At 45.2% G+C, this 25,127-nt stretch overlaps 1 protein-coding gene across 2 annotated transcripts; it reads left to right on the top strand.

Moving 5' to 3' along the window:
* Window positions 1-7,500: 7,500 nt before the first annotated feature.
* Window positions 7,501-24,359, top strand: LOC144753822 (uncharacterized). 2 transcript variants are annotated; one of them, XM_078641387.1, is made up of 5 exons: window positions 7,501-7,739; window positions 12,670-12,705; window positions 18,908-19,345; window positions 23,348-23,563; window positions 24,049-24,359. In XM_078641387.1, the coding sequence occupies exons 3-5, from the start codon at window positions 18,908-18,910 to the stop codon at window positions 24,331-24,333; spliced, it is 939 nt and encodes a 312-aa protein (XP_078497513.1). In that variant the 5' UTR covers window positions 7,501-7,739; window positions 12,670-12,705; the 3' UTR covers window positions 24,334-24,359. The 2 variants fall into 2 exon arrangements, with proteins under 2 accessions (XP_078497513.1, XP_078497512.1); XM_078641386.1 differs by lacking the exons at window positions 7,501-7,739; window positions 12,670-12,705 and having other exon boundaries at window positions 18,726-19,345.
* The last annotated feature ends 768 nt before the right edge of the window (window positions 24,360-25,127 follow it).

Raw genomic sequence — 25,127 nt, 5'->3', positions numbered from 1 at the left:
GCCACTCTGGCACGCAACGCCACTCACCCACGCAACGCCACTCACCCACGCAACGCCACTCCCCCACGCAACGCCACTCCCCCACGCAACGCCACTCACCCACGCAACGCCACTCAGCCACGCAACGCCACTCAGCCACGCAACGCCACTCACACACGCCACTCACACACGCAACGCCACGCACACATGCAACGCCACTCAGCCACTCACTGGCACTCTGCCACGCAACGCCACTCAGCCACGCAACGCCACTCAGCCACGCAACGCCACTCACACACGCAACGCCACTCACCCACGCAACGCCACTCACCCACGCAACGCCACTCACCCACGCAACGCCACTCACCCACGCAACGCCACTCTGGCACGCAACGCCACTCTGGCACGCAACGCCACTCTGGCACGCAACGCCACTCTGGCACGCAACCCCACTCTGGCACGCAACGCCACTCTGGCACGCAACGCCACTCAACCATGCAACGCCACTCAGCCACGCAACGCCACTCAGCCACGCAACGCCACTCTGGCACGCAACGCCACTCACACACGCAACGCCACTCACCCACGCAACGCCACTCACCCACGCAACGCCACTCACCCACGCAACGCCACTCACCCACGCAACGCCACTCACCCACGCAACGCCACTCAGCCACCCAACGCCACTCACACACGCCACTCACACACGCAACGCCACGCACACATGCAACGCCACTCAGCCACGCACTGCCACTCTGCCATGCAACGCCACTCAGCCACGCAACGCCACTCACACGCAACGCCACTCACCCACGCAACGCCACTCAGCCACGCCACGCCACTCAGCCACGCAACGCCACTCAGCCACGCAACGCCACTCACCCACGCAACGCCACTCACCCACGCAACGCCACTCACCCACGCAACGCCACTCACCCACGCAACGCCACTCACCCACGCAACGCCACTCACCCACGCAACGCCACTCAGCCACGCAACGCCACTCAGCCACGCAACGCCACTCAGCCACGCAACGCCACTCAGCCACGCAACGCCACTCAGCCACGCAACGCCACTCACCCACGCAACGCCACTCACCCACGCAACGCCACTCACCCACGCAACGCCACTCACCCACGCAACGCCACTCACCCACGCAACGCCACTCAGCCACGCAACGCCACTCAGGCACGCAACGCCACTCACCCACGCAACGCCACTCAGGCACGCAACGCCACTCACCCACGCAACGCCACTCAGCCACGCAACGCCACTCAGCCACGCGCAACGCCACTCACCCGCGCAACGCCACTCACCCACGCAACGCCACTCACCCACGCAACGCCACTCACCCACGCAACGCCACTCACCCACGCAACGCCACTCACCCACGCAACGCCACTCACCCAAGGAACGCCACTCAGCCACGCAACGCCGTTAGTATGTATAGCATTGCACCTAAAAAACAGTTAATATTACAACCCACAAACGCCAGCACCTCTCCCCTCTGTTCCCGTACACATCCAGGCTCGCAATTCAACTCCCCCTCCCCAGACGCCAGCACCTCCCCTCTCTGTCCCTGCACACAGCCAGGCTCTCAGAACACAAAAAGACTTGAAATTGAAATCGTCTACAAAATGAAATAATGACAGACGCATTACAAGCTACATGGCCTTGTACATTCCCTAATCAGCAGACCTACTATTCCCACCCCTCCCTCTACAGCCTGCTACGCCAAAAATAGCGCTTGTATCTATAGCATTGCACCTAAAAAAAATGTAATATTTTGACATGTTTATAAACGGAATGAAACACACAGAGTCAGTTCAATTCAACGGGCCTACTATTTCCCTCCTCCGACACAGAGTGACATCACAGAGCCTCTAGCACATCCACGTGACTAAACAGTCCTCGCAACCCGCCATAACCCCCAACAATACGACGGACCTGCTGGGACCATTCTTTAATACCATTTACATGAACACAAAGCCAGGCCACAGACTCCAAGGCTTTCGTTACCAAAACTCCAGGATGCTAGACTACTTTAAGCGCCGTGTTCAAGATTGTAATCACTTGTGAAGTTCCTTTGGGGATGTGCTAATTTAGAACAGCAGGATGCGAGCCGGTTGTTACCTCGAGAACAACAACAAACCCCCCCAAAAACAAAGTCACTGGAAGAAAATACTAACACTAGAAACGTGATGCTTTTTCGCTAAACTTAAACAATCCCACTGAACGAAAATACTAACACTAGAAACGTGATGTTTTTTTAACAAAAATTATTTACTTCACATAACCATGTCTAGTATTTCACAACTTCCCTCTACAGCGTGGTATTTAAAATCGGCCTATTCTACGTCGACGCTTGTACAGACTAAAGATTTCTTATGTTGCCTTCAGTGGAACATTTCCGATGTTGCCTTCTTTTGGATAACTACCATATTTCTTATACACACACATTAAGGGGCGCATCCGCAGCAGCCTCACCCTCACTCACCCTCACTCACCCTCAACCCCTCATGCTATTTTGAAGGGTAACTTGGAGCAGACAGTTCAAGTCGAATTACGGTAAGGCCACTCAGCCACGCAACGCCACTCAGCCACGCAACGCCACTCAACGCCACTCACCCACGCAACGCCACTCACCCGCAACGCCACTCACCCACTCACCCACGCAACGCCACTCACCCACGCAACGCCACTCACCCACGCAACGCCACTCACCCACGCAACGCCACTCACCCACGCAACGCCACTCAGCCACGTAACGCCACTCAGCCACGCAACGCCACTCACACACGCAACGCCACTCACCCACGCAACGCCACTCACCCACGCAACGCCACTCAGCCACGCAACGCCACTCAGCCACGCAACGCCACTCAGCCACGCAACGCCACTCAGCCACGCTTCGCCACTCAGCCACGCAACGCCACTCAGCCATAACACTTCACGAGCAGTCCCGGCCTTTTAGCTACAACATTGCATTCTGGGACTCGTAGTTTTGTTTCTTTTAGTAATAAAACGCTAGCAAATAATGGAAGGACCGGCTGAATGCGTTACACAGATATCTCGAAGACCTCGTTAGAATAACACCGCTCCAACAATACGTCATAGCACACCGTCATGCACTGCCTATGGAACCAATTCATACCGTGCTTGAAAGTGTATTAAAGCCAGTCTTAACACAGGGACATCAGAACAGCAAGCATGTTGGCGGCAGCAGCCCGCAATGTGCATTTCTCCTACACCCCCTCCCCACAGCAATGCCCTCCGTCTGTTTTACAATTTGAAGAGGTGCCTCCTCACATTTCACTTCACTGCCTTCCAACCTCATGTTTGAAACTTTAGTCACCATCTCCTGTTTGTCGTACCCCAAGCAGCGGTGCACGCACTCCAAATCCTTCTGTTATGCCACATCTCGCAGCTTAGATTCATTCCCTCTTTCTTTTAACTCTCCACGTTTCTGCCTGTTTCACTCTCTCTTCCAACTCTCACCCCCCTCTCCATTTACTTACACAAATCTCGCAGATACCCCAAGCAGCGGTGCACGCAGTACCAATCCTTCTGTTATGCCACATCTCGCAGCTTAGATTCATTCGTAACGCCACTCACCCACGCATCGCCACTCAGCCACGCAATGCCACTCAGCCACGCAACGCCACTCAGCCACGCAACGTCACTCAGCCACGCAACGCCACTCACCCACGCAACGCCACTCACCCACGCAACGCCACTCACCCACGCAACGCCACTCACCCACGCAACGCCACTCACCCACGCAACGCCACTCTGGCACGCAACGCCACTCTGGCACGCAACGCCACTCAGGCACGCAACGCCACTCAGGCACGCAACGCCACTCACCCACGCAATGCCACTCAGGCACGCAACGCCACTCACCCACGCAACGCCACTCACCCACGCAACGCCACTCAGCCACGCAACGCCACTCAGCCACGCGCAACGCCACTCACACGCGCAACGCCACTCACATGCGCAACGCCACTCACCCGCGCAACGCCACTCACACGCGCAACGCCACTCACACGCGCAACGCCACTCACCCGCGCAACGCCACTCACCCACGCAACGCCACTCACCCACGCAACGCCACTCACCCACGCAACGCCATTCACCCACGCAACGCCACTCACCCACGCAACGCCACTCACCCACGCAACGCCACTCACCCACGCTACACCACTCACCCGCAACGCCACTCACAAGCAACCCCACTCACAAGCAACCCCACTCACACACGCAACGCCACTCACACACGCAACGCCACTCACACGCAACGCCACTCACACACGCAACGCCACACACACGCAACGCCTCTCACACACGCAACGCCACTCACACACGCAACGCCACTCACACACGCAACGCCACTCACACACGCAACGCCGTTAGTATGTATAGCATTGCACCTAAAAAACAGTTAATATTACAACCCACAAACGCCAGCACCTCTCCCCTCTGTTCCCTTACACATCCAGGCTCGCAATTCAACTCCCCCTCCCCAGACGCCAGCACCTCCCCTCTCTGTCCCTGCACACAGCCAGGCTCTCAGAACACAAAAAGACTTGAAAGTGAAATCGTCTACAAAATGAAATAATGACAGACGCATTACAAGCTACATGGCCTTGTACATTCCCTAATCAGCAGACCTACTATTCCCACCCCTCCCTCTACAGCCTGCTACGCCAAAAATAGCGCTTGTATCTATAGCATTGCACCTAAAAAAAATGTAATATTTTGACATGTTTATAAACGGAATGAAACACACAGAGTCAGTTCAATTCAACGGGCCTACTATTTCCCTCCTCCGACACAGAGTGACATCACAGAGCCTCTAGCACATCCACGTGACTAAACAGTCCTCGCAACCCGCCATAACCCCCAACAATACGACGGACCTGCTGGGACCATTCTTTAATACCATTTACATGAACACAAAGCCAGGCCACAGACTCCAAGGCTTTCGTTACCAAAACTCCAGGATGCTAGACTACTTTAAGCGCCGTGTTCAAGATTGTAATCACTTGTGAAGTTCCTTTGGGGATGTGCTAATTTAGAACAGCAGGATGCGAGCCGGGTGTTACCTCGAGAACAACAACAAACCCCCCCAAAAACAAAGTCACTGGAAGAAAATACTAACACTAGAAACGTGATGCTTTTTCGCTAAACTTAAACAATCCCACTGAACGAAAATACTAACACTAGAAACGTGATGTTTTTTTAACAAAAATTATTTACTTCACATAACCATGTCTAGTATTTCACAACTTCCCTCTACAGCGTGGTATTTAAAATCGGCCTATTCTACGTCGACGCTTGTACAGACTAAAGATTTCTTATGTTGCCTTCAGTGGAACATTTCCGATGTTGCCTTCTTTTGGATAACTACCATATTTCTTATACACACACATTAAGGGGCGCATCCGCAGCAGCCTCACCCTCACTCACCCTCACTCACCCTCAACCCCTCATGCTATTTTGAAGGGTAACTTGGAGCAGACAGTTCAAGTCGAATTACGGTAAGGCCACTCAGCCACGCAACGCCACTCAACGCCACTCACCCACGCAACGCCACTCACCCGCAACGCCACTCACCCACGCAATGCCACTCACCCACGCAACGCCACTCACCCACGCAACGCCACTCACCCACGCAACGCCACTCAGCCACGCAACGCCACTCAGCCACGCAACGCCACTCAGCCACGCAACGCCACTCACACACGCAACGCCACTCACCCGCGCAACGCCACTCAGCCGCGCAACGCCACTCAGCCGCGCAACGCCACTCAGCCGCGCAACGCCACTCAGCCGCGCAACGCCACTCAGCCGCGCAACGTCACTCAGCCGCGCAACGCCACTCAGCCGCGCAACGCCACTCAGCCGCGCAACGCCACTCACACGCGCAACGCCACTCACACGCGTGACGCCACTCAACGCCACTCAGCCACGCAACTCCACTCAGCCACGCAACGCCACTCACCCACGCAACGCCACTCACCCACGCAACGCCACTCACGCAACGCCACTCACCCACGCAACGCCACTCACCCACGCAACGCCACTCTGCCACGCAACGCCACACACGCCACTCACACACGCAACGCCACACACACGCAACGCCACTCACACATGCAACGCCACTCACACATGCAACTCCACTCACACACGCAACGCCACTCACACACGCAACGCCACTCACACATGCAATGCCACTCACACACGCAACGGCACTCACACACGCAACGCCACTCACACACGCAACGCCACTCACACACGCAACGCCACACACACACCCACTCACCCACGCAATGCCACTCACCCACGCAACGCCACTCACACACGCAACGCCACTCACCCAAGGAACGCCACTCAGCCACGCAACGCCACTCACACGCAACGCCACTCACACACGCAACGCCACTCACACACGCAAGGCCACTCACACGCAACGCCACACACACACGCAACGCCACACACACACCCACTCACCCACGCAATGCCACTCACCCACGCAACGCCACTCACACACGCAACGCCACTCGCCCAAGGAACGCCACTCAGCCACGCAACGCCACTCACACGCAACGCCACTCACACACGCAACGCCACTCACACACGCAAGGCCACTCACACGCAACGCCACACACACACGCAACGCCACACACACGCCACTTACGCAGCAATGTTCACGATTTTCATAATAAAACGAAGAACACAACTTTTATGGCAAACATTGCATCCGGCCTCTGACCCGTTCAGCACCACACCTGTCTTTACATTTATTTTTTGCCAAAGAAAATCATCGACCATCTTTCTCATTCACCCAATGTATTTTCACGTTGGCACACACACATTTATGGACGCATCCGCAGCAATTTTCAGTATTTTCATACTAAACATAAACGCCACAACTTTGAGCCAGTATATTACAAGAGTTGTATGTTTAAAAGTGAAACTTTGTATACTTTGGATGCTTTATATATGCCATTTTTAAGTGTAACTTCGAGCAGACAGTTGAAGTGTCATTACACTAACGTAAAAAAAAAAGGCCCTTTGCTTTGTCAGTTCCGAGCAAAATCTTATGTGGCCTTAAGGGAGTTGCCCAGGGAAGTCTACTGGCGCGCCAATGTCGAAACTCCATCTGCATACACATTCAAACATTCACACTTCCAAGTCGCGCACATCAGCTAGTGTGACTTTTCCTTGGGGCAAGGGAAGGACTAAAAGCTTTGATCCTTTCTTAAACCAAAAAAAAAAAAATATATTCTTGCATCGTTACCCCCTATTTAAGCAGAGGGACGGGTCACTTTAAGTCATACTCTCTTTTTACCTGCGAGGACAGAACTTCGACTTACAGAACGGCGCTGTACTTGCTGCTATCGACCAACAGCCACTGAAAATTTACGGCATTCAATCTTAGAACGTAAGTGCATGCAAGTTTTATTTCTATACATCTAAGGGACAGTATTGATACATTTACTTGCGTTTATTACAACTGTTACTATATCAACATCGCACCTCTGTTAAATTATTCTGCGACATGTTTGTTTGCAAATCTACATTTTCTATGGTAATACTTAGCAAAGGACTACGTAATTTCTCAAACAGGTCATACCTTTGTTTAAACCAACCGATACATATTGTTTTTTTTATCGTTATCTCTTGTAGGTTATTGGTACGCTTTCAACATTTCCTTGATAGGGGCAAAGAAACTGCGCACCAACATATATCATGTAAGTACAGCCAACTGTTCACTCTTCTACACAATTTTTACTTCCGTTCCTAACACTCCGACTCGCCACACAGAACATTCCTTCCAATAATTCAAGGCACAACATAAGTTTGACACACACCCATTCTTTCTTATATTTAATGCAACACAGTAACTACTCCTAATTACAACATGACACACACACCTTTTTACGTCTGTTACTATTACCTTTTCACGCACACACGGTTAAGAACACATACTATATAACACGCACGGCGAATTGAGTGCAACCACAACAGAACACTCCTTACTATTTTTTTCACTGCTTCACAGCAATACAGTAAACAGGATGATCGGACTGAACAGTGAACAGAGCTCCAGCTTACACTACTCACACACACCTTGTCAGATTATCTGTCAAGATTACATGCATACCGCTTCCATTCTCTGATTAAATGTAACACAGTAACCAGTGCAAGTTACAAGATGACACATACCCACCCTTTTTTTTACATCTATTACTATTAACTTTTCATGCACACACTGTTAGGAACACATACTATATCACACGCACGCCGAAATGAGTGCGACCACATTAGAACACTCATTATGCTTTCATTTACAGCTTCATAGCAAAACAGTAAACTGGATGATTGTACTCAAGAGTCAACAGAGCTGCATCTTACACTAATCACACACAGCCTGTCACATTAGGCAAAACACTGACTGCCACCCTTATACAGCACGTGCGACTCAAACGCAATCTAAGATCATAGCACTTCGCCACTACAGCACCAAACTTTCAGGAACAACTTCAAATTGCACATTTATTTGTACGCAAACAGGCTACACTTTACAACATTCACCCGCAGCTTTACTGGCACACATTAAGTAATCCAAGTTACTAGCTGACACACGAAAACATCCGCTCGTACAACTACTAGTATTACCTTTCCACAAACACGCACCCAATAACACATTAGCCAGGATTTGCGGCCTACAAAAATAAACACTTCACTTTACAGTTACTACACTATTCCCAGGCACATTGTATCATTCGGGAGAATAGTACAGCCATAAACCGTTCGCAACACTTCGCCACACCACAAAAAAATTTCATGCACACATTCCACGAACAAGGGCACTTTCACACACACCATCTATTACATGGCTACTCACAATCTTTCTCTCAGGGGACAAATTTAATGTTTACTTTGTGTCCAAGGACCGCATCGGTGGGGGCAGGGTCAGTGGTTAAGGGTCGGGTCTACAGCAACAACATAAAACTGGCCATGAGGTTAATCACAGGACCCTGCAGCCGAAGGCTTCGTCCACTGAGCCTCCCGGCATACACATAATTTTCTCGCTCTTTCTCTCTTCGTCTCCCTCCCTCTCTATAGCACACTAATCACACACACCCTGTCACATTAGGGAAAACACTTCATCTTACACTAATAACACACAGCCTGTCACATTAGGCAAAACACTGACTGCCACCCTTATACAGCACGTGCAACTCCTACGCAATGTAACATCATAGCACTTCGCCACTACAGCACCAAACTTTCAGTCAGAACTTCTAATTGCACATTAATGTGCACGTAAACAGGCAACACTTTAGAACATTTACGCAGAATGCATTCATTCGCAGCTTTACTTGCACAGTTAGTAATCCAAGTTACAAGCTGACACACGGAAACAGCCGCTCGTACAACTACTAGTATTACATTTTCACAATCACACATCCAATAACACATTAGCCAGGATTAGCTGCCTACCCAAAATACAACTTGACCTTACACTTAATACACTATTCACAGGCACATTGGAACATTAGGGGGAATAGTACAGTCATAATCCGTTCGCAACACTTCGCCACACCACAACAAACTTTTCATACACACGATCAAGGGGACTTTCGCCCACACCCTCTATTACATGGCTACTCACAAGCTTTCTCGCAGGTGAATAATTTACTGTTTACTTTGTGTCCAAGGACCGCGTCGGTGGGGGCAGGGTTAGTGGTTAAGGGTCGGGGCGACAGCAACAACATAAAACTGACCATGAAGTTAATCACAGGACCCTGCAGCCGAAGGCTTCGTGCACTGAGCCCTCCCGGCATACACATAATTTTATCGCTCTCTTTCTCTCGCGCTCTCCCTACATCTATAGCTCCCCCTCCCTCTCTCCTGTCTTCCTCTGTCTCACTCTAACTGTGTTCCTCCCTCTGTCTCACTCCCCCTCTCTTTTTCCTCCTCTCTCCCTCCCTCTCCGTCTCGCAGCTTAGATTCACGTTTCTGCCTGTTTCACTCTCTCTTCCAACTCTCACCCCCCTCTCCATTTACTTACACAAATCTCGCAGATACCCCAAGCAGCGGTGCACGCAGTACCAATCCTTCTGTTATGCCACATCTCGCAGCTTAGATTCTTTCGCTCTTTCTTTTAACTCTCCACGTTTCTGCCTGTTTCACTCTCTCTTTTAACTCTCACCCCCCTCTCCATTTACTTACACAAATCTCGCAGATACCCCAAGCAGCGGTGCACGCAGTACCAATCCTTCTGTTATGCCACATCTCGCAGCTTAGATTCATTCGCTCTTTCTTTTAACTCTCCACGTTTCTGCCTGTTTCACTCTCTCTTTTAACTCTCACCCCCCTCTCCATTTACTTACACAAATCTCGCAGATACCCCAAGCAGCGGTGCACGCAGTACCAATCCTTCTGTTATGCCACATCTCGCAGCTTAGATTCATTCCCTCTTTCTTTTAACTCCCCACGTTTCTGCCTTTTTCACTCTCTCTTCCAACTCTCACCCCCCTCTCCATTTACGTTTCTGACTGTTTCACTCAGCCACGCAACGCCACTCAGCCACGCAACGCCACTCAGCCACGCAACGCCACTCAGGCACGCAACGCCACTCACCCACGCAACGCCACTCACCCACGCAACGCCACTCAGCCACGCAACGCCACTCAGCCACGCAACGCCACTCAGCCACGCAACGCCACTCAGCCACTCACCCACGCCACTCACCCACGCAACGCCACTCACCCACGCAACGCCACTCACCCACGCAACGCCACTCACCCACGCAACGCCACTCACCCACGCAACGCCACTCACCCACGCAACGCCACTCACCCACGCAACGCCACTCACCCACGCAACGCCACTCAGCCACGCAACGCCACTCAGCCACGCAACGCCACTCAGCCACGCAACGCCACTCAGCCACGCAACGCCACTCAGCCACGCAACGCCACTCAGCCACGCAACGCCACTCACCCACGCAACGCCACTCAGCCACGCAACGCCACTCAGCCACGCAACGCCACTCACCCACGCAACGCCACTCACCCACGCAACGCCACTCAGCCACGCAACGCCACTCAGCCACGCAACGCCACTCACCCACGCAACGCCACTCACCCACGCAACGCCACTCACCCACGCAACGCCACTCACCCACGCAACGCCACTCATCCACGCAACGCCACTCAGCCACACAACGCCACTCAGCCACGCAACGCCACTCACACACGCCACTCACACACGCAACGCCACGCACACATGCAACACCACTCAGCCACGCACTGCCACTCTGCCACGCAACGCCACTCAGCCACGCAACGCCACTCACACACGCAACGCCACTCACACACGCAACGCCACTCACACACGCAACGCCACTCACACATGCAACGCCACTCACCCACGCAACGTCACTCACCCACGCAACGCCACTCACCCACGCAACGCCACTCACCCACGCAACGCCACTCAGCCACGCAACGCCACTCAGCCACGCAACGCCACTCAGCCACGCAACGCCACTCACACACGCCACTCACACACGCAACGCCACGCACACATGCAACGCCACTCAGCCACACAACGCCACTCAGCCACGCAACGCCACTCAGCCACGCCACTCAGCCACGCAACGCCACTCAGCCACGCAACGCCACTCACATACGCAATGCCACTCACACACGCAACGCCACTCACCCACGCAACGCCACTCTGCCACGCAACGCCACTCAGCCACGCAACGCCACTCAGCCACGCAACGCCACTCAGCCACGCAACGCCACTCAGCCACGCAACGCCACTCAGTGAATAATTTACTGTTTACTTTGTGTCCAAGGAACGCGTCGGTGTGGGCAGGGTTAGTGGTTAAGGGTCGGGGCGACAGCTACAACATAAAACTGACCATGAAGTTAATCACAGGACCCTGCAGCCGAAGGCTTCGTGCACTGAGCCCTCCCGGCATACACATAATTTTATCGCTCTCTTTCTCTCGCGGTCTCCCTACATCTCTATAGCTCTCTCTCCCTCTCTATAGCTCCCCCTCCCTCTCTCCTGTCTTCCTCTGTCTCACTCTAACTGTGTTCCTCCCTCTGTCTCACTCCCCCTCTCTTTTTCCTCCTCTCTCCCTCCCTCTCCGTCTCCCTCCCTATCACCCTGCATCTCACTCCCTTTCTCTTCCTCTCCCTCCATTTCCCTTCCTTTCCCTAACTTTCCCTTCCTCTCTTTTTTTGTATATAACTCTCCATTTGTCTCCCCTTTATTCCCTCTCTATCTTTCTACATTACTTGCACACTAACTGGGTACATTTTCAATATTACACGCACAGCGCATTCATTCTCAGATTCAATGCAACACATTAACCAGTCCAAGTTACAAGATAACACACACACATTTTTTTACGTCTCTCAGTATGAACTTTTCACGCACTCACTCACTCTCTCTCTGTCCCCCTTTTCCTAACACTCCCTCTCTCTCCCTCTATCATCTCACCCTGCCTGTGTGCCACCCGTGGCGCATACACTCACAGCAGCACTAGAGCTCTTAACAGGTCTTTAAAACACTATTTACATGTTAATGTGCCCTTTATGGGAAAAATTCGAAAAAATCTCTTCTAAACATTATGTATTTTTTTTCTCCTTTCAGATTATTAAAACAACAACAAAAGAAACAGAAGTTAAGGTAAATACTACTTTGCCACTTAGTTTAAAATTTTTTAAAAGTTCTGACCTTACAGTCCCCAAAAAAAATTGTTAGTTCACAAACCTTCTTAATTTACATTTGTTGATAACAACATTTCAGTATAACTTACAAAATGCAGAGATGCTTGAAAGCAAGTTACCATCAAGGGAATAGCAAATTTAATAGCAAATCACAAGGTAAGCAATGCTTACCAAATAGTGCTTTTGCTGTCTTGCACAATTTATGCAAGCCAGTAACTACTTGGAACTCTAATGATCTGCATTATATCATGGACCGTGGGGACGCTTTATATCTCCAAATGCATTCTATTAACAACGAAACACTTATGCATCCAGATGACCTGCCAAGGTATATAGACCACAATCAAGAGATATATTCACTTTTGCTACGGAATGCTTACTACGGTGATGTCCTTAAACGTTTTGATAAAGCCTACCCAGATATTAGCACAGCATTAAATGTTACTATTAATAAGCACTGTGGTGTTCTACTTTGTATGAATGTTTATGTAATAGCTATTTTCAAACATATGCAATCATACTTTGTATTTGATTCACATAGTAGGGACCATGAAGGCATGCCTCATTCAAACGGAACATGTGTTACAATTGCATTTAATTCGTTTGAAGGCCTAATTCAATATGTTATGAAACTAGCATATAACTTTACACATCAGGCTGAGCAATGTGTCCAATTTGAATTAACACCAATAGATATAAAAGTCATTCAAAGGAAATCCTTTACAAAAGCACTTACTGTGCATAAAAAAAATAGTCACCTACCGCAAGAAAGAAAAATTTGGGTACATACTACTGAATGTACTCCTAATCAGACGATAACATCAACATCAATGTCTTCTGATGATTTACTGAATAAAAGTAAGGGAGGGAATAGCAATAGTAATCATTTAGCACAATTACCAGGTAATAGTAAAGCTATACAGGGAACAAATAAACAGTCTCGGAAAAGAAAAAGGGATTCAAGTACATGTCCAACTAAAGTTGTACAAAGAAAAAAAGTTAATACAGCTGAAGAAGACATTACCAACAGTCAACTAAGTGCTACTGATAATAACATCCCCATCTTCACGCAGGGCCAAAGACAGAAACGAGGTAAACAAATCCATACAATCATTCGCAAATTCCACCGGGAAATATTGCATGGCCCAGAGTACATTTGTACTCTTTGCAATCAACTGTGGCATAAACAAACGTTGCAAAATATACGCAGTGTTAGCCAATCTGAAATTTTCAACAAGTGTAACATTAGTAACAAGAAAACCAATTTTATATGTAAGACTTGCTATTATTACATTCGCAAAAACAAAATACCACCATGTTCTATTGTAAATGGCATGGGCTTCCCAAATGTACCAGTTGAATTAGAATTATATGATTTAGAAGAAAGATTAGTTTCACCTAGGATACCATTCTTACAAATTCGGAGTCTGCCACGCGGTTTTCAAAAATCATTATCAGGAGCAGTAGTTAATGTACCTGCAGATGTTATGACAACTGTTACAATTTTACCAAGGCAAATTAATGACGCCATGACAATCCCAGTGAAATTAAAAAGGAAATTAATCTATAAATCATATACACATTATGAGAATATTAGACCAAATACAGTAAAAAAGGCAGCTACTTGGCTAGCTAAAAATAGTACAATGTTTAATGAATATGGTGTTACGATTAACCCTGACTGGGAGTATATACCTCCAGAAATAGAATCTCACAATGAGACTTCTGAGACAAACAATTCATCTGATAGTTCTGACAACATAGAAGCTGGGAATTTGGATACTATGTTAACAAATGAAACTATTACTAGTAATTCGCTGAATGTGTTAAGTTTCGCTCCAGCTGAACATAACACGCCAAGAGGTTTATATGAGGATAAAGATTCAGAGTTTTTGGCTTTCCCTACTATTTTTTGTGGTGAACGAAGGCCTAACAATAAGGAAAGACACATACCGGTACATTATAGTACTATTTGCCAAGCAGAGTTAAGGAGTTATGATAGAAGAGTCGCTAAATCTATTAGTAATATGTTTTTTAAACTGAAGAAATTACATATTAAGCAGATCCATGGTAAAATCAACATTTCCATCAGAAAACATTTTACAGATGGGAATAAAATAACTGCTAAAGACATTAAATGTAATATTGCCAATGTTTTTCAGTTTAATGAGGGGTACAAAGTATTAAAAACTATACGCAGTTCACCTCCATATTGGGAAGGTTGCAAAAAAGATATTTTTGCAATGATAAGGCAACTTGGCATACCCACTTTCTTTTTGACTTTATCTGCTGCTGAAACAAAATGGCACCATTTAATAAATATACTATTGAGAGTTAGAAACTTAAAGGAATGTACAGAGGAAGAATTCTTAAACATGTCTTGGGAAACTAAAAGTAAATTAATACAAGAAGATCCAATAACATGTGCAAGACAGTTTGACTATCAAGTTAGGAAATTCTTTAATTGTGTTTTGCTGAATGGCACTAATCCAATTGGGGAAATAGTAGACTACTTTTACAGAGTCGAATTCCAACAAAGAGGTTCTCCACATATACATGCATTACTCTGGGTAAACAAAGCACCATTGTATGGTGTTTCACCAGTCGAAGAAGTCAATAGCTTTATTGACAAATATATCACTTGTCATAAGTCTGAGGACCCTGTTTTACAACCGTTAATAAATCTACAAAGGCATGGTCACACCAAAAATTGCAGACGTAAACAGCAACGGACATGCAAATATCAATATCCCAAATATCCAATGTCAAGAACGCTCATATTAGAGCCATTAACACTTGAGGAGACAAATAAGCAATGGCAAGATAATATGAAAATAATACATGAAGCTATGAATAATACTACTTTTAATACACTTTCTTTTGAGGACTTTTTAGAGTTCATTAAAATGGATGATAAAGAATATATTACTTCTATACAAACTAGCTTACAAAAAACAACTATTTTTTTAAAAAGAACACCAGGCGAATGCTTCATCAATAACTACAATAGTACTCTTTTAGAAGCTTGGCGAGCAAACATAGACTTGCAGTTTATACTAGACCCTTATGCTTGTGCAGTCTATATTATCTCATATATCAGTAAATCGCAAAGAGGAATTAGCAAACTTCTAGCGCAAGCTGCTAAAGAGGTAACAAGCAATAGTAATATCAAAGATCAACTTAAACACATAGGAAACAAATTCCTCAACTGCACAGAAATTAGTGCTCAAGAAGCAGCATATCTAATTCTTCAAATACCATTACGGAAAAGCTCACGATCATTTGTATTTATTAATACTAGCCGTCCAGAGAAAAGAACTTATTTAATGCGCGATATCGAAACTATTAATAACTTGCCCGAAAATTCAACTGACATTCAATGTGAAAATATTATTATTAAGTACTGCAAACGGCCACAATCATTAGAGATGTGCACGTTAGCAGACTATGCGGCTGATTTCAACTATGTGAAGAAAAAAACACATGGGAAAGAAATAAATGATTGCGAAGATTTACTTGCAGAACAAAACTTTTACAGCTCAGATGAGGAAGAATTAGAAATAGAATGTAGTCACGGAAATAAACAACAAAAGAAACAGAATTATGATTATGCTTTAAATAAGCGCAGACAAGGGAAAATAATACGCTTTTGCAGATTTAGCAAAAATAATGAACCAGAAGAGTATTATAGAGAAATATTAATGTTGCACTATCCATGGAGGGAAGAAGAAAAAATACTAATCAACAAGGAAACTTACTATGAGAGGTATCTGGAAGTTAAATCATTTGTTGACACACAACTAAAAATCTATAACAAACAGCATGGCGAAGTTACAAACATTATTCATGAACAGTGTCATGAAAATGTAATTTCACCTCCTCTATCACCAACTGTTAATATACAGACAGAAGACCAAAATCCAGAACATAATAATAGATATGATTTGGCTCTAGATTTAGGAATTAGAACTACAACTGAAGAACAAAGCTTAACTAACGTTATTTTACCCAATGAAAAATACCAACAACTTATGCAAAACTTAACGGAGGAACAACTTAATTTTGTTTACCATCACTTGCATTGGTTTAAAACTACAAGCACTCCATGCTATACTTTTTGCACTGGAGGGGCTGGTGTTGGGAAAAGTTTTGTAATATCTGCACTATATCAAACTTTACTACGCTATTATAACACTAAGGCCGGTGAAAATCCAGATAATGTTTATATCTTACTTACTGCTCCAACAGGAAAGGCTGCCCATAATATTAATGGAAAAACACTGCATAGCACTTTCAAAATACCTGTGTCGCAAAGTTTGACTTATAAACAACTGAGTCATGAACATAGAACTGCTCTACAAATGGAAATGATGCATGTTAGAGTTGTTATTATTGATGAAATTTCAATGGTAGGACACAATATGTTGAATTTTATACATAACAGGCTTCAAGAAATTAAATCATCTAATGAACCATTTGGAGGAATTTCTATTTTAGCCATTGGTGACTTTTACCAATTAAAACCTGTATTTGACAGATACATTTTTCAGGATTCTACACAAATGTATGGTCCTTTAAGTGCTAACTTATGGAAAGAACATTTTAAAATTTTTGAATTAACAAAAATTATGCGCCAAAAAGAAGATCTACAATTTGCTGAATTACTAAACCGATTGAGAGAAGGCAAGCATACTGAGGAAGATATTTCACAAATTAAGCAAAGGGAAATACAACCTGATGAGACTTTATTAGAAACAATTCCATATATCATGTCAACTAATCTAGAAGTTAATGAAATTAACCAAAAGGTTTTAGAACAACATTGCAAAGATTATCCAGTCTACATAACAGTAGCAAGCGATACCGTCAGTTCAGATTTGTCTGAAAATGTGAAAAAAACGATTCTTAAGCAACTGCCCAAAGATCCACAGAAAACAATGGGCCTTTCACATACATTACACATTGCCTTACAACTTCGTTATGATTTAAGTTGCAATGTGGATGTCAATGATGGTTTAACAAATGGCGCAACTGGTGTTGTACAATTAGTTGAATTGATTAACAATACACCTATTATCGTTTGGTTGTTATTTGACAATCCCACTATAGGACAAACAACCAGACAACAATATAAACACTTATTTCATTCACAAATACAAAATACATGGACACCAATACATGCTATAGCTAGACATTTCCAATACACTAAAAAATTTATTACCATTATACGCAAGCAATTTCCTTTACGCCAAGCATCAGCACGCACTATACATCGCACACAAGGTGCAACTCTCGAACCACTTTATATACACTTTAATAACAGCAAGATTCATCATTTGCATTATGTTGCTATTAGCAGGGCAAAATCAATACAAAATGTATATGTACACAATTTTGATGAACGTAAAATTGTAGTACATCCACAAGTTAATGAGGAAATGCACAGATTAAGGACAGAAATGCCACTTGAAATACATATCCCACAGTTACATACATACAGTGCACATTTCAATATCATTGCACACAATATCAGATCACTACAGAAAATTTTTTCATCTATGGTAGCGGATAGCAATATATTACAAGCAGACATTATTTGCTTAACTGAGATCAACACTACAAGAAATGCTACAGCTAATGATTTCACGATAGAACAATATCATCACATTATATTTGATAAATTTCATACATACAACACAAACCATGGAATGATTATGTACTACAAAAAAGATTTATTTATATTGCCTATTTATGAGACACTTGAAGGGATTGACATTTTACATTTTACTCTACAGATTGGTAACACAGATTACCTTATTATTATTTTATACAAACCACCCCTAAAAAGTATAACTTCTCTTTTTGATTTCATCACAAATATTACGGATTTTTACCCCACACACAAATTCATTATTATAGGTGATTTCAATGTGGATGTATCTCAACAAAATGCAAACAGCAAGCAATTACTTGGATTCTTTGAAACGCAATTACAATGTCAACAACTCATTAACAGTTACACAACTAACTACCAATCCATTTTAGATCATATATATACAAATGTCCAACTACACAACTATGGTACTTTAGAATGCTATTACAGTGATCATAAAGCAATATGGGTTTGTATTTAACATGTTATGTCACATTTTCTATTTCAGATGATGTCTATTGAAGAAATTATGAACATTAATACCGATGACAACAAACCATACCAGAAACCAATAAGAGTTAATGTCATCAACTGCTCAGGGAAAACTACGTACAAAAATGCTAAACAAGAGCAGAAAATTTTATTCCATTTGGCTTTAGCAGATAAAACTGGAACAATAAAATGTACTTGTTACCAAGAAAATTTATATGAGCAAACGAAAAATAACTGTGGACTACTGATACGAAACTTTATTATCAAAAACAAAACAATTTTAATTACAAAACAAACTAAAGTAACCAAATTTCCTGCAATGGCAATCGAGGATGGCCTGATCCAACAAGCAAACAACATTTTGCATCCGCCTGCACCATCGGCTTCTCCCATCAAGGAAATAAAACGGGCAAGTCTAAAAAGCCTGATGACCGTTTCAGGGACAATAATTGCCGTAAGTATGAACACAAACATGTCATCATGTCAACTAAAAAAAAATATTGTCTCGCATTTGAAAAGTTGGACTTATTAGTATTGTAAATGACATATCTTATTTATTTTTTACTTTTTTAAATTGCAAGTCTAAATAGCACACCTATGTCATGTGACAGGCAGACCTGCTCTTAGGGCAGGTATGCTTGCCACATGGCACCTGTGCCCTTTTTGGGGATGCCAGAGGGTGTCAAAGTGACACCCCCTGCACCCTTCTGAATTCTTTAATTACCGATTCGGTAAATAACAAATCGATAATGCCTAATCATTCCTATGGGCTTCAAAGCCCATAGGAATGAATGGGCATTACCTATTCGGTATTTACCGATTCGGTATTTTAAGAATTGTTAAGGATTCGGTACGAATACAGATGTTGGGACCTACATACCATTTACCCATTTTTAAATACCAAATCGGTATTATTCGGTATTTCAAAATAGGTAAATGGGATTTACCTACATCGTGCCCTTAGTAACTTCACTAACAAGCTCAAAAAAGGTTGCATTATACACTCTTTCACACTATGTTGAAAGTAAGAGTTTTGGGAAATATAATAGGCCAGTGCTTTGGGCTATACTACAAATTCAAGTACTCTCCACAAAGCCTTTTTTTAAAAAAAAAAATGCAATATGGTAGAAAGGATGTTCATTTGGGTCGTGAAATCTAATACATTATATTGCCAGTCATACAACGCACTACTACTATGTGGTTTTACTGTCACTATTTTATAGATTTGCTCTTTTTGGGTTTCCCAAAAGAACGCAAAGACTGTCTTTACATCAATGCCTCACCCTCAGTCACCCTGACTCACCCTCAACACCCCACCCTCACTCTCCCTCAACACCTCACCCTCAACAATTCACCCTTAATGCCTCACTCACCCTCAATCTCACTCAACATCAATCACCCTCAACACCTCCTCCTCACTCACCCTCAATCACCCTCACTAGCCCTCAACACCTCACACTCAAAAACTCTACACTTCTCCCTCAACTACTCACTCACCCTCACTCTCACTCAACACTTCAACACCTCAGCCTCACCCTCAACATCAATCACTCACCCTCACTCACCCTCATCCTTACTCACCCTCAACTTCTCACCCTCACTCACCCTCAACACCTCACCCTCACTCACCCTCAACACCTCACCCTCTACAATTCCCCCTTAATGCCTCACTCACCCTCAATCTCACTCACCCTCAATCACCCTCAACACCTCCCACTCACTCACCCTCACTAGCCCTCAACACCTCCCCCTCAAAAATTCTACACTTCTCCCTCAACTCCTCAGTCACCCTCACTCTCACTCAACACCTCAACACATCAGCCTCACCCTCAACAACTCACCCTCACTCAATCACCCTTACTCACCCACACTCACACTCATCCTTACTCACCCTCAACTTTTCACCCTCAATCTCTCACCCTCAACACTCCCTCACTCTCACTCACCCTAAACACCTCACCCTAACTCAGCCTCACTCACACTCACCCTCACATAACACCTCATCTTCACTCATCCTCACTCACCCTCAACCCCACCCTCACTCACCCTAACCCTCACTCACCCGCAACACCTCACACTCAATCACTCACCCTCACCCTCACCCTCACTCATGTCATCATATGTACTAAAAAAATGCATACTTGCCTTACACACACAGTACACCCAAGCAGCGGTGTACGCACTACCAATCCTTCTGTTATGCCACATCGCGCAGCTTACATTCCTTCGCTCTTTCTTCTAACTCTCCACGTTTCTGCCTGTTTCACTCTCTCTTCCAACTCTCAACCCCCTCTCCATTTACTTACACAAATCTCGCAGATACCACAAGCAGCGGTGCACGCACTACCAATCCTTCTGTTATGCCACATCTCGCAGCTTAGATTCCTTCCCTCTTTCTTCTAACTCTCCACGTTTCTGACTGTTTCACTCTCTCTTTCAACTCTCAACCCCCTCTCCATTTACTTACACAAATCTCGCAGATACCCCAAGCAGCGGTGCACGCACTACCAATCCTTCTGTTATGACACATCTCGCAGCTTATATTCCTTCGCTCTTTCTTCTAACTCTCCACGTTTCTGCCTGTTTCACTCTCTCTTCCAACTCTCACCCCCGGCTCAATTTACTTACACAAATCTCGCAGATACCACAAGCAGCGGTGCACGCACTACCAATCCTTCTGTTATGCCACATCTCGCAGCTTAGATTCCTTCGCTCTTTCTTCTAACTCTCCACGTTTCTGCCTGTTTCACTCTCTCTTCCAACTCTCACCCCCCTCTCCATTTACTTACACAAATCTCGCAGATACCCCAAGCAGCGGTGCACGCACTACCAATCCTTCCGTTATGCCAGATCTCACAATCTTCCATCACACATGGAGCTGGTACAGCACAGGCAACGGCAATGCAAGCTTCACTCAAACACGGAGCAGGTACAGCACAGGCAACAGCAGTGCAATCTTCCCTTACACATGGAACAGGTACAGCACCGACAGCAGCAGTGCAAGCTTCCCTCACACATGGAACAGGTACACCACCGACAGCAGCAGTGCAAGCTTCCCTCACACACCGTCACACACCCTCAGCTTCACACACCCTCACTCACCCTCACACACACACACACACACACACATACAACAACAAAAAGAAGAATAGAAATAAACTATCCTAATCCACACTCTAACTCCTAGATTGAAATCCTGAGTCCTAATTCACCCTACAAATACACTCTTTCACTCTATGTAGAAAGTACGCGTTTTGAAAACTATAATATGCCAGCGCTTTGCTGTATACTACAAATACAAGTACTCTCTACAAAGCCATTTTTTGCAATAAATATTGCTATCATTTAGGAAGGATGTTCATTTGGGTCGCTAAATATAATACATTATATGGGCATTCATACAACGCACTAATAATATGTGTTTTTACAGTCACTATTTTATACAATGCTTACTTTTTCTTTAGGAAGAGAACGCAAACACTGTGTTTACCTCAATGCCTCACCCTTAGTCACCCTCACTCATCCTCAAAACGTCACCCTGACTCACCCTCAACACCTCACCCTCAACACTTCAGCCTCAACGCCTCACTCACCCTCAATCTCACTCACCCTCAATCACACTAAACTCCTCACCCTAACTCACCCTCACTAGCCATCAACACCTCCCCCTCAAAAACTTTACCCTTCTCCCTCAACTCCTCAGTCAACCTCACTCTCACTCAACACCTCAGCCTCACCCTCAGCCTCACCCTCACTCACCCTCAACACCTCACCCTCACTCACTCACCCTCACTCACCCACACTCCCCCTCATCCTTACTCACCCTCAACTTCTCAACATCAATCACCCTCAATCTCTCACCCTCAACTCCTCACCCTAAATGACACTCACTCAGCCTCACTCACACTCACCCTCATCCTTACTCACCCTCAACTTCTCACCCTCACTCACCTTCAATCTCTCACCCTCACCCTCTCACCCTCGCTCACCCTCACTCACCCTCACTTACATTCACCCTCACACTCACGTAACACCTCATCCTCACTCACCCTCACTCACCATCAACTCCTCACCCTCACTCACTATCAACACCTCACACTCAATAACTCACCCTCACCCATGTCATCATGTCTACTTAAAAAATGCATAGTTGACTTACACACACATTACACCTTTAGTAACTTCAATAAGTAACTCAAAAAAATTAGAATTATACACTCTTCACACATAGTAGCAAGTATGACTTTTGGAAACTAAAAGATGGCAGTGCTTTGGTGTATACTACAAACACAAGTACTCTCTACAAAGCCATTTTTTCAAATAAACAATTCAATCTTTTAGAAAGGATGTTCATTTGGGTCGTTAAATGTGATACATTATATTGCCTTTCATACAAGGCACTAGCAATATGTGTTTTTACAGTCACTATTTAATAGAATGCTTTCTTTTTGTGTAGGAAGAGGATGCAAAGACTGTGTTTATCAATGGGCAAGATACCCCACTCAAATCGATTACAATAAAAGATGCAACTGATGATATAAAAGTGACACTGTGGAGAGAAGCGTCACAATTTAAACTACATATTGGGAAATATGTTACCCTGACTCACGTCACTGTACATGAATTCAATTGCCAAAAAATATTGAATACAACGCGCCATAGCAAAATGGAGGTAAGCACAACAAACAAAACTTTTGTCAACTATCTCTGCTCAGCCACTCTTGGACTTTCACCCAGTCTTGCCCTTTCACCCACTCTGCCCCTTGCACCCACTCTGGACCTTTTACATTTCACCCACTTGGGACCTTTCACCCACTCGGGAGCTTTCACCCACTCGGGAACTTTCACCCACTCGGGACCTTTCAACAACTCTGGCCCTTTCACACACTCTAGGCCTATCACCCACTCTAGACTTATCACCCACTCTAGACCTATCACCCACTCTAGACCTATCACCCACTCTAGACCTATCACCCACTCTCGACCTATCACCCACTCAAACCCTATCAACAACAGGGACCCTTTCACCTACTCAGTCCATTTCACCCAATCTGGCACTTTCAACCACTCTGTTCCTTTCACCCACTATAGGCCTTACACAAAACATAAAGTATACAAATTTAAAAACTAATTGTTGCTTTTGTTTTCTCTCAACAGGTAACAGCCCCACCAGAGGAAAAGATGGACATTCTAATTTATGGTGTTGAAAGCTCTACAGAGCAAAATAGTATTATCACAATAAAAGTGACAAACACAGACGAATATCAATCTATGCCCATCGAAAACCAGATCTTAATTAAATGGTTTATGTTAGATGAGGAAGTTGACAACATCGGAGATGCCCTTGTCCACTTTTTGCCACAAACTTTTGAAGTTGTCTTTTGTAATGGCCAAATCATAAAGATTCTGCACGAAAAAAACGATGACATATGTTCTGACTAAATTTTGCATGTTGCCAGGATATCTTATTTTTGTACAAAGTTAAACAATAAAATTTTTTTTTTTTTTAAAATAAATAAATAAGTGTGGGATACAAATTTTACAACTTCTATGGTATTTTTTGCTCTACAAAAGGCAAATTGTAAGTAATACACTCAATTTATACAACATAGTCACACCCACATACAACATTCAGCCTATCCATTTGACATTACAAACACATATACAAAATACACATACTTTGTAGCTTGCACGCACTACGGTAGTATGTATGAATGAGACTGTTGTTGTGCTAAATACGCCTGTGCTGGTGCCGAGTTATGCTGTGTTGTTGCTCAATGTTACTGTGGGGGGGCCGAATGATAAGGTGGTATTGCTGCGTGTTGCATTGGTGGACATCACAAATTAGGTTGTTGTGAGAATTGCAACTGTTGTTGGGATGAGTTATGCTGTGGTGGTAATAGTTGAACACTAACAAACCACAACTCATCATCAACACATCACAACAACAGCATTAGGAAGCACCACACTAACATCACTCATCAACACACCAACATCACTCTACACCACCACAACAGCATCATTCTACTACAACAACATACAAAAACACAAACACACTTCACATTAAAATAACTATTCACACATGCAAAACACTCACATTTGCCAATCACACCCTCACTCACACTCACTCAGCCTCAACTCATCACCCACCCTCAATTACACTCACTCACCCTCAACACCTCACCCTTACTCTCCCTCAACACCTCACCCTCACTCACCCTCAACACATCACCATC

The sequence above is a fragment of the Lissotriton helveticus genome, chromosome 5_1 (genome assembly GCF_964261635.1).
Source record: "Lissotriton helveticus chromosome 5_1, aLisHel1.1, whole genome shotgun sequence".
Lineage (NCBI taxonomy): Eukaryota > Metazoa > Chordata > Amphibia > Caudata > Salamandridae > Lissotriton > Lissotriton helveticus.
The sequence above is the reverse complement of the archived record's forward strand: the minus strand, read 5'-3'. Positions and strand labels throughout refer to the sequence as shown.

What these genes read in the sequence shown, in the direction of transcription:
- LOC144753822 (XM_078641386.1), top strand. Translation starts at nt 18,887, where the DNA reads ATGTCACATTTTCTATTTCAGATGATGTCTATTGAAGAAATTATGAAC. An exon ending in TTTCAGGGACAATAATTGCC is followed by an intron (nt 19,346 to 23,347) that starts GTAAGTATGAAC and finishes CTTTTTGTGTAG; the next exon opens with GAAGAGGATGCAAAGACTGT. An exon ending in CGCGCCATAGCAAAATGGAG is followed by an intron (nt 23,564 to 24,048) that starts GTAAGCACAACA and finishes TTCTCTCAACAG; the next exon opens with GTAACAGCCCCACCAGAGGA.